At 56.8% G+C, this 10,971-nt stretch overlaps 1 protein-coding gene across 1 annotated transcript in view; it reads left to right on the top strand.

Moving 5' to 3' along the window:
* Positions 1-10,971, top strand: part of KIRREL3 (kirre like nephrin family adhesion molecule 3) — a 138,968-nt gene that overhangs the window by 120,612 nt on the left and 7,385 nt on the right. Inside the window, exons 14-16 of the mRNA XM_009642154.1 lie at positions 763-798; positions 3,562-3,669; positions 7,838-7,947. Of these exons, the coding sequence (XP_009640449.1) occupies positions 763-798; positions 3,562-3,669; positions 7,838-7,947 (254 nt within the window). The remainder of the gene's footprint in view (positions 1-762; positions 799-3,561; positions 3,670-7,837; positions 7,948-10,971) is intronic.

The raw sequence follows: 10,971 nt of genomic DNA, 5'->3' as shown, positions 1-10,971 counted from the left end.
GGACCGGCTGCTCCTCCCAGACCCCGCTGCTCCGTGGCGGTGGGAGTGAGTGTGGGAGGAAGGCGTTTGGGCTGGTGGCAACCCTCCACCCCAGCCCCCAGCCACGAAGCCAGCATGTGTTTTGCAGGGCTGGGCTTACCCACCCGGCCTCGAAGGCACCTCGAGCAACTCTCAGGGGATGGCCAGGGGATTTCCACTCTTGGGGCTCTCAATAGCAAGGGAGGGAGACGGCTTTTGTGAGGACCGCTTAGCTCCTGGAGGGACTCCAGTTCTCTTCTATTTTATTAAATGCCAGGGCAGGCAGGTGGATTGTTCTCATTAAGCCGTGATTTATAGGCAAGGCTGCCGTCCAGATTAAATTAGAGCTAAATGAACCCCTTAAAATTAGCCTTGGGCTTCTTCCAATACAAACAGAGCCAGTGGTTTTTCCAGGTCGCCTGCCAGTCAGCGGGAGCGCTCAGCGGCAAGCCTGGGTCCCGGCGGAGGGTGGCCGGGCAGCCGAGCTGGGTCGGAGCCGGCGACACAGCATCCAAGTCCACAGCCGGCTCCGCATCCGAGATCCGAGCACCCCTGCTAGGCCATGCAAGGGGACATCCCTGCCCTGGGCAGGGGGACACCGTAGGGTGGCTGAGGATGCCGTAGGGTGGCAGAGGACATCCCCTTCATGGGGACGTCCCTGCGCTCGGAGCAGTAAGCGGAGGAAGGCTGACGTGTGCGCTTGGGCTGTGCAAGGCTGTGGACACTTGCTTTATTTTCAAACAGGTACGGAAATGAAATCAGGAGCTGGTATTCAAGCAGGTATGGAAATCATGAGCTGACGGTGAACGTGAATTGTCCCCAGCCATTACCACACCCAAGGACCCGGCGTCCTCCTCCTGGCCCGGCAGCTTTCCGGCAGGGCAGGCAGGGGTGTAGGAAAGCTGCAGGGCAGTGACTGGGATGAACTGGGAAGCAGGAGCGGTCGGGTCTCTGCTCTGTCACTGACTCGCTCTGAAAACCAGCCCCGCCAAGAGGGGATAACATTGCGCAGCCATGTCTTAAAGTGCTGCGAAAGGGACCGTTTCAGTGCTATTGCGGGGCAAGAAGGAGAGAAGTAGAAGTGTCCAAGGTCATTGGCGGCCACCAGCTTGTCTCAGCACCCTGGGAGAGTGCTAGCCAGCAGCCAGCGCGGGGCTGAACGGGTGCTGCAGGGTGTGCTGCCCTTGTGCCTTCCTCATCCTCTGCGCCAAGTAGGGTTCACAGGAGAGCACGTAGCCAGCAGACCGCTCCTCATCAGCTCGCCCTGCTCTTGGAGACACAGTTTACCCTCCCAGCCACTGGTCCCTGTCACTGTCCCTTTGCAGTCACCTTTTTTTGCAGCCCAGGAGAGCCCCGGCCACGTTCCCCGCCCCATTCCCCACATGATTCTCCATCATCTTCATCATTCGCCATCACTACCTGCTTCTCCCTCAGCTCTGCATTGCAGATCTCGCTCCCCCAAAGCTGAGAGCCAGCAAGAACTCCCAGGGCCCCCGGGCTCCTGGCTCCTCACCCTTTCGCTCTTTATTCCCCTGGGAGAGCCAAAAAAACCCCGCGAGTTACCACTGTCAGCAGGAGCACTGCCTAGCAGGTGGCCACGGTCTACACAGAGAAGAAAAAATCCCAGTTTCTTCTTGTTGTGGCTCAACTGGGGCATTGGAGGGTGCTGGTTTTAGGATGAGCTCCTTGGTGCAGCTGGGACCAGCTCCAGCATCGGCCACCTGAGCTCCAGCTCAAGGCTGCAGAGCACTCATGGGGCTCCAGCCATGGTCAGCGTTCTCAGCAGCTTTGGTGACCCAGGAGCCACCGCAGCAGTGGCCCAGGCAGAAGATTCATGAGCAAGCCAGCAACTGAAAAGCACCAGCCTAAACCACCAGCCGAATCACAACGAGCTAAGCGGGGGCGACCAAAGGCTCTTCTTCGAGCAAGTGGGAGCAGAAGAGGCTAAACTCAACCAGCACCATTTTTTTATCACCCTGCAGTTCCTAAATTAGGGCTCAGGACCCACGAAGCCCCATGGCCACTGCTGAAGGGTAACAAAGTGGCTTTATAACTCCCCTGCCCCAGCTGGGATTAGAGAGCAATGAAGAAACCCTTTGCTGACTAGACGGGAAAGATGCTGGTGGAATTACGACTCCTCCCAGTCCCACCAGTAAGCAGGCATGCCCTTAGGAAGGCTGAAAGGCACAGGTGGGATCGGTGAGCTCAGGTCCAGGATGAAATTCGTGGTCAACACCAGCTCCACGCCAGTGGACAATGAGAAATGGTTTCCGTATCGCCCAGTCAAGTGTCAGCCATTGGGCGGCCGGGCTCAGCCTCTCAGCTAGGTCACCCATGTGTCCCCATGGCCCCGTGGCCCAGCAGCATTCACGTTCCCCACCCGCGTAGGCAAGGGGGAAGGAGGACCACCTCTCTGCATCCATCTTTTTCCCTAGATTCATCCCAGCCATTTGCAAGGCAGGGGCCCCAAGGAGAAAACACACGTTGGAGGTGTGCAGGAAGGGGGTGAGGACACACTCGCCCAGCTTAGCCAGCCATCCTGGAAAGGGTTACCCCTCTTTTTGCCCACCGTGGGTTCACGAGAGCCTACGGGGTGCTAGAAAGCACAGGAATGGGGACTGATAGATATCTGCTGCTTTTGGGGTGAGGGTCTTCAGGATGTGGTTCCTCATCCCAGCCACCGAAGGCCATTTGTGGTACCCCCAGCTCTGGTGTCCTGCGAGTGGGCGTGCTGCCCGCTGCTGCCTGGCGATAATCCAGGGAGCAGGCACCAACCCAACACTCGCCGGTAAGCAGGAGCTGAGCGTTGAGGGACCGGAGGAAAGGAGCAGGGAGATAACAAGGCTCTTGGGCTGCAAATCTGACCCTCTCGCCGTAAATGCGATCTCATATTCTCCCCTCCCTGCACCTTGCAAGCCGGCTGCCTGGATCCACGCAAATAAATCAGCTTTCCTGGCTGAGCCGCCGGCTGAAATCCCCGCCGGGAACCCAGCGACAAAGTTATTGTAGGCAGAAGGAGGCGAGCGCGTAACCCCGGCTCCGCGGGAAGCTCTGCTCCAGGGCTGCCTCCTGCCCGCACGGGCTATGAACCAGGCAGAGGCTGTGGATGATGGCTCCTGGGTTAATTCAGCCAAGACAGCTGAGCCGCCTGCCCAGCTCCACCCCTCCGTCCCAGCCCTAGCCTTTCTCCCAGCCATTTTTCTTTCTTAATCACACTCACTTCTTTTGCACCTTTCATCCTTTAGAAATATTCATTCACCCACAGGGCGCTGCCGAGAGCCGCTGCTAACCCGCTCTTCTGGCTCCCTCCTCTTCTCTCCCTCCCAGGGGAAACTGAGGCACAGAGAGATCAGGGTTTGCACAAGTTGCTGGCGTCACCCACGCAGGGATGAGGGAGCGGGGAAGGAGGTCCATTTGGCCCCAAAACCCTCCCCAGGGCTCATCGCTGAGCCTCTTTCCAGTAGCCGGGGGTGGGTCCCTGGGGGAAAAGCCCCCTTTCCGACCTTCATCCTGGCTTCATGCTCCCTCTCCTTCCTCTTGCAGAGTCGGTGCCGATGGCAGTGATCATCGGAGTGGCCGTGGGGGCCGGCGTGGCGTTCCTGGTGTTGATGGCCACCATCGTCGCCTTCTGCTGCGCCCGCTCCCAGAGGAGTAAGTGTCTCCCCCGGCCCCGCCGCATCCCTTCGGGCAGGGCTGGGGCTAAAACCTTGCGGGGGTGGGGGGGGAGCAAATAGAATGGGTCACAAAGGAATTTGAGGCTGAATTTACCGACACAGCACCAGCACCATCTGCTCCACTTGTTGGTGTACCAAATGCTCAGCGCCACTCGGCTGCTCACGGCAGCCCTGCGGGGACGGGGAAGGGGTTCGGAGCATGTGGAAAAGCATCCCAGGGTAAACGCTAATCCCAGGGGCAGCTCGCAGGGCGTGCAGGGGTGTCCTGGGGGCAAAGGGATTGCAAAGGGACCTGCTCTTAACCCTTCCCTTGGAGAAATCCTGATGTCCAAGAGGGGAAGCGTCCTCGCCATGTCATGTCGCTGCTCAAAACCCCTCCTCGATTTGTGCTCTCTGTTCTGCTTCTGGTTCAATTCCATTTTTCTCATCATAAAACGCGTATTTCCTAGTGGAAAATTACAGCCAGCTGAGGGGTTTTGCACGGGACGTGTGGGTTTTGAAGCCAGGCTGCGGTGGGAATACAAGTTAAACCGCCATTAGAGACGCAGGTAGAGGAGAAGGAGGGGTAAACAGTGTGGCATCGTGTTGCCTCATTAAGAAGACACCGGGAAATTAAAGGAGGAGGATCCTTGGCTAAATGAAAAGGCATCAAACCACCAGGGAGAAGAGCGTGATTGTCTGGAACATCTCAGGCCACGGGGGAGAAGAGGAGACACTCGACGGCGCTCCCAGCTTGGGAGACGTGTGGTACGGATGCCGGGATGCCAAGCTCTCTCTGTGTGTGTGCCAGAAAACCCAGTTGTTTTCTTTTTATTTCCCCCCTCTTGATCATTTGCAAAGCAATCAAAGACACCAGGCTCCGCTTGGATTTGGATATGAATGCATGGCCTCCCGCGGCAGAAATGTGTTTAATTTTAAGAGCAATAATGATGCCTCTCCCTGGTTTTTTTGAACTCTTGCGGCCTCCATTAGCAAGTATTAACAAATTAAATGGCGGGGCGGTCATTAGCCTTGCTTTTGGGGGGGCACTGCTGGTGGACAGGACCCAAGAGTAGGCCAGTTCAATGTTGCAGAGATCGTTCAGCAAGGATGGACGATTCGAGCGCCTGAAGAAGGCAGGGCCAAGCCGTGTTAGCGTGTCAATGGCTGGATGTCATCGGCCGTGCTTTCCCCCCGCCGCGTCATTCGGAGCAGGGGAGAGCATGTGGTTCATTATCTTCCTCTTAGTTGATGTAACCAGATGGCGCGGGGTTCGTTACAGGACCTGCAATTTGCCACTAATGCCATGACAACAGAGCAAAGACGTGGTGCGAGTGCCAGGTTTTAGAGTCCCCCACAAGCTGGAAGCGTGCAAGGATGGGCAGGTCTTGTCCTTCCTGGAGGGGACAACCCCATCCCACCCAAATCACCTTGCGTGATTCACCCCTTGGATTCCCCGTGGTAAATCAGGAAGAAGGGGCATTTTCCTCGCCAGGGCTAGGAGGATGTGTACTGGGAAGAGGGTACTGGGGACGTGGTGGCACGGCACTCTTTGAAGTCCCTTTCCTCCGCTGTGCTTCCAGTGCTGTCCCACTCAGAAAGGACTTTTTGGTCTCCGATACGCAACGAGCTGCTGGATCTGGGCATCTTCCCAGCGTGCTCGCTGCACCACTGCTCTTCTTCAGCTCCTCCTGCAGTGGAAGGCACCAGTTGCCAAGCCCTGGGGAGAGGGCTACAGCATCCCCAGATGTCCGGGGGGGGACGCGTCCCTGTGCTTCCCACAAGGCTTATTTGGTACTTCGCTTTGGGATCGGAGCAAGCGAGCAGGAAGAGATCATCCAAGAGATCAGCAAAGATCCCTGCCCTCGTCTCCCTTCCCTTCCCAAAGTGAAAGAGGAGGAGGAACAGCTCAACCTTTTTTGGAGAGCTGGACCCAACTGGGATGCCAGCTCAGTAACAGAAGCTTTGCCGGGTGCTCGCCGGGGCTGCCGCTTGAGAGGAGCGGGGATGCTATGGTGCTAACGAAGCGAATCCTGGGTGCAGGTGGGGTTCCCCAGCCTGAGATCCATGCAGGGAGCAGGGGGTGCTGCTTGGTCCCCCACCACGTGGCTCCAAAAGCCACTTGGAGCTGTGAAAACAGGGTCCCTCCTTGGTTTTCGGGGGAGCTGGGCACATCAGCAGCTAAAACAGCCCCCGAGCGACCCTCAGGGTGCAAAACCCTGCAGGAGAGGGCCTGGCTGTCCCGGGGTGAAGGGCTTCTATCCCAGTTTTGCAGGTGCTAATGCAAACTGGATGCTGTGGCCGCTATCTCCAGGGGCAGGCGGGTGTTAGGGAGGTAGAAACACTGGGCTGAGAAGGCGAGGAAAGGACTTCTCATCACGCTTAGTGGTGTGAAATCAGCAGGGGTATTAGAGAGAGCAGCTCGGGAGCGATGGGACCAGCGGAGCACTTTGATATCAGGAGAAGGGCTCATTCCCTACCATGATGATTTCGGATTCCTCTCCCAGGACAAATACCGGCACGTTGTTGCATCGTTTAAACCAACAACCTGCAAACGAAACCCGTCGGCGGGCTGCGGGGACGGCTCCCGGCGGAGGGGACAAGGTGACCCGGCAGTGACTCTGGAGAAGGCATCTCCTGACGGCTGCAACCGGCTGCCGACCGCAATGAATGGCACCGGGGGGGCAATTCCTGGCCTTGCTTTGGGGAGATGCAGCAAAATAAATGCACCGGGTGCAGACAACGCCGAGCCTGGAGGCTCTGGAAAAGCAAAAAAAAAAAGACTTTACTGCACATCTGTTGTTGTATCTTTGGTGACTTAACGGCCCAGAGTTATTTAAGGGGGAGCACTCCTGGGAGAGGATGTGCAAGACAGTAATTAGCTTCTCCTTGTGATTAAAGACGGAGGCTCTGCCACCAGGAACGTCATCCCAGCAAGAAAAAAAAAAAAAAAAAGCACAGGAGCAGCTTCCCAGCGAAACCCTTTGCCTTGCACCCCGAGACTTGGAGGGGTCCGTGGGTGACAGCAGGGCTGCAGCTATCGAGGGCAGGGGATGCCAAGATGGATTAATTCAAGGCTGGAGCTTCAAGATTTTAGACTGGATATAAGGAAGAAACAAGGCTAGTAAAACACTGGAACAGGTTGCCCAGAGAGGGGGTGGAGGCCCCATCCCTGGGAACATTCCAGGCCAGGTTGGACGGGGCTGTGAGCAACCTGATGTGGTTCAAGGTGTCCCTGCTCCTGCAGGGGGGTTGGGCTGGGTGACCTCTAGGGGTCCCTTCCAACCCAAAACATTCCATGATTCTATGATTTTAAGCCGGTCTCGTGATTCGGTTTGGTTTACAGATAAAGCCACCCGCTCCTGCGTGGTCCAGCCCTTGCTGGACTGTTGGTGCGGTTCCTTGGCTGGAGGCAGATCTGAAGAGCCCAGCGGCTGAAGGCCATTCTGGGTGCGGGAGGGTTGGCGCAGCCGTCCCAGGAGGTGGGAGCCAGATCGGGGGCTGAAGCCCGGCTTCAAAGCTGGGAGCTGTTTAGATCTCGCTGGTCAGATTTGCATCCATCGCTGCTTTTCATCGCAGATTCACCTGGCCATTTCTGCTCCTGCTGCTCGGTGTCTTTGGTTTCATTTTGCTAAAACGACTTCTTCAAAGCACGCCTGACACCTTCAGGGAAGGCAGAGACTCTCTCCAGAAATATTTCTCCCTGCTCTGTGTGAAAGCAGCAGCCAGGGATGATTTCTGTCATTCCCAAAGCCCTGGTTACGTCTTTGTTTGCTGCTTGGCCTTTTCCACACGTATCTGCACCCCAAACCCGGGGAAGGCTTTTCTCAGGGGCTTCCCAGTGGCAGGGAAGAGCTGGCACCTCCCTCAGGAGCAGTATTCCATCTTTTGAGCCCAGCCCCTGTTAACAGCACCCTGAGCGTGGCAGAGACTAACCGAGCTCCCGAAGGAATTAAAATAGGAACCTCAGCTCCCTGGAGGTGAAGGTTTTGCCCATGTCTTACAGCAATGCAAACATTGCCCCCCGCCCCACTCTCAGATGCACTTGGTGAGCCAGGGTTCATTTTCCGCAGTGCTGCCGGATGTCCTTGGCAATCGGTCGGGTCCCCAAGGATGCTCCGCGATGGCCTTGGCCTCACCCCTTCTCCATCTCACTCTTTGCCCAGATCTGAAAGGTGTGGTCTCTGCCAAGAACGATATCCGCGTGGAGATCGTGCACAAGGAGCCGGCCTCGGGCAGGGAGACGGAGGAGCACCCGACCATCAAGCAGCTGATGGTAAGGATTTACTTCTTCTCCCCGTAAGCAATTACCCTGGGTAAGAGTTTGATGCTGATGAGCCCAGGCACATGTAGCTCAGTGCCGTAATCCCCACTCACAGCAAAGCTCCTCTTCCAAAAAACCTCGCTCTTGAGATACGCATTCTCCTGCCATAAAAGCTCCTCGAGTGAAACTTTGCTAATGAGGAGGGAGAGCTGGGAGAGGTTTATTGCAGTAGCCCCGCTGCCCGCAGGGCTAATTGCAAAGCAAATTTGCCACCTCGCGTGGGGAAAGAGCTGCAGACCGCAAGTAGACGCGAAATAGGTGAGCACAATATAATAATGAGTTAATTAGCCAGCGAGCACCGCGCTCTCCTGGACGCAATTTACAGTTACACGTGCAAAAATAACGTCTGTGCCCGCGGTTGGGTGCAGATTGCTAACGCCGGGGGTGGGGGGGCCAGCCTGGGGCTGGCTCTGTAAGAACCGGGGAGGCGTCGCCTTCCCAAGGGCGCTGCCTGTGCCCAACGGGACCCAATGACGCAGGCGGGGCCAGGCACCGACGATTGAGATCCCAGGACATCCAGCTTCAGCCCCGGCACCTCCTTGCTCCTCTCGCCTGGAGTCAAAGCTCTTCGCTGCGTCTCGGCCCCCGTTTGCTTTGTCTGACCGGTGCCACGTCGTTGGTGACAAACAGAAGCCAAACAAAAGGCAAAGAAAGGCGAGTGGCCATGAAAGAAAAGAGCAGATAGGAGGGGGGGAAGGGATTGAAGAGGCTGGAGGCTGCTTTCTAGGCTGCTGGGTGGCTTTTTCCTGCTCGAACCCCCCCGTTTTTGGGCAGCACTTGCATGCCCTGCCTGCAAAAGCTGTTTGATGAATTCCCAGGGGGGAAGGCAAGGCTGAGGACCATGGGGCGGGCAAAACCGATGTCTGATGGTGCACGTGGACAGCAAGGGAGCCTCAAAATGAGAAGGCAGGAGGATCTGGCGTCTTATCCCAGCACTGCTGAGGTTTCTGTGCAAGACCCTTCGTTCCCAGTAGGGCTTTGCCCCGAGGAGTCTGCAAATCCACGGCGGGACTTGCAAGGCTTCACTTGGTGGAAGGACAGAGGAGGCTGCAACTTGGGTTTGGAGCAATCTGCTGAGATGAAGGGGAATGAGGACCTTCCTCTCCATAGGACCCTGTGCCACCATCTGTATAGGCAGCGATCAACAGCACCAAGCCCAGGTCTGGCTGCCAAAGGAAGGGCTGAGATCAGCCCAGACGCTGCTCAAGACCTCAGCCCCCAGGCTGGAAGCACGAAGCCTCAGCAGAGAAGCTGTACGAGGAACGTTTGCCACCGACGAGTAAATGAGGAAGAGGATGAGCATGGGAGGCCAGGCACAGGACCCCGCAAGGCATCGGGGCGGGGGGAATTGCCTTGATTATTCACCAGGAGGTGATTTCCCATCCACACATGTCCTCGATGGGGCTGGTCCCGGAGCAGCACAGGGCTGTGCCATGCACATTTCGATAAAGAAGCTGGCAGGATGGAACCAGTGTGGAAAAAAAATGACAATAAATGACATTTATTTGCTAGCCAGGAAAAAAAACGCCTTATGGGGAGAAGTTTACAGAGCTCGTGCGTTTTAGCTCATCAGCAAGACTTCTGAGAGGTGCCTCGGCCCCAGGACGGTGTAAAGGGGCTGTTTAAGTGCCAACAGGGTGGGCAAAGTCGAGCGCTTTTGGGTATAACATGACAGAGCGTAACAGCCTGGTGACTCCCTCCCTCTCCTGGCCAAATCCAGGCACTTTTCCTAAAGATACATCAGTTGGAAATAACGTCGTTGGCTCAACGCTGTTCAGGAGGTTGGAAGAGGTGGTCTGTAGTCTCTGACCCTGATGTTGGGCAGATTTGGTTGGGACATCAAAGCCCCTTCCCCTGCCCGGACCAGAGCCTCCCCATCCTCATCTGCCCTCAGCAAGAGCATTCCCAGCAGATACCTCCCCGTTCCTTCCCTCCCAGAGCCCCTAAGGACCCCCGCCCACCCTCATCCCGCTCCCTGCTGTTCCCAACAGCCCGTGTGAGTGTCCTCCTCCGGCCATTAGAGACCCAGATTCCTAATGAGAGGCTTTGAGTTTGCCAATGAAATGGTGGAGCAAGTTAAAAAAAATTCACCCTTGCTCGGGAGCAGCGATGAGACCTCCCCAGCAGGAGCAGGGGGCACCACACAGCACCCCTCGCTTGGTCCCTACCCTCACCCCAAGGCTTCCATGCTCTCCCTCCGCCCCGTACCAGCATTATTTCCCCCGCCGCTTCTTCAGTCGCCTTCCCTAAACTTCTTGTGATGTTCCCAGCCTGGGTTCAACCTCACCAGCGTCCTTTGAAATGATCTCCTCGCCCTCAACAACGTTCGTAACACCTTGCTGTTTAATATCAACTGCGAATTTCATTAACGCGCCGGGTGCTCGCGCGGCGAGACCATTAATGCAGATGTTAACAAAACGCAGGCCACGCTCGCAGGCAGCTCCGCACCTCGCTGCGTCACAGCAGCCGTTTCGCTCCCCATCCCACACCCTTGGCCAAGCGCTTGAGGTCTGGCCCGGCCCGACCTGCTCCTGCCAGGTTTCGGGAGCGGAGAGCCACCCTCTGCACCATGGATGGTGCCCTCGCTCCTCGCTTTCCCCGCGGCGCCTCTGCCTTGCCGGAGCCTTGCCGGCACGACTCTTCTTCCCCCCGCTCAACGCAATCGCATTTGTTATTCTCCAGCCATCTGTGACCTCCGCAGCTCTCCGTGCTTTTCACAAATAATTATTCATGCATCTATAAATTCATTAACACCTTAGGAGACACGTCACGCTGGCTGATTTGCATATGTTCACATTGTCTCAGCGCCGTCTCCCCGAGTGGCTGATACGCCAGAAGGCTGCGCTGCCATTCAGCGGGACCTGGCCAGGCTGGAGAGTTGGGCGGAGAGGAACCTGATGGAGTTCAACATGGGCAAGTGTTAAGTGCTGCACCTGGGGAAGTCGAACCCCATGCACCAGTACAGGCTGGGGGCGT

The sequence above is a fragment of the Egretta garzetta genome, unplaced genomic scaffold (genome assembly GCF_000687185.1).
Source record: "Egretta garzetta isolate BGI_Z169 unplaced genomic scaffold, ASM68718v1 scaffold207, whole genome shotgun sequence".
In the NCBI taxonomy this organism is placed as follows: Eukaryota; Metazoa; Chordata; class Aves; order Pelecaniformes; family Ardeidae; genus Egretta; species Egretta garzetta.
The sequence above is the reverse complement of the archived record's forward strand: the minus strand, read 5'-3'. Positions and strand labels throughout refer to the sequence as shown.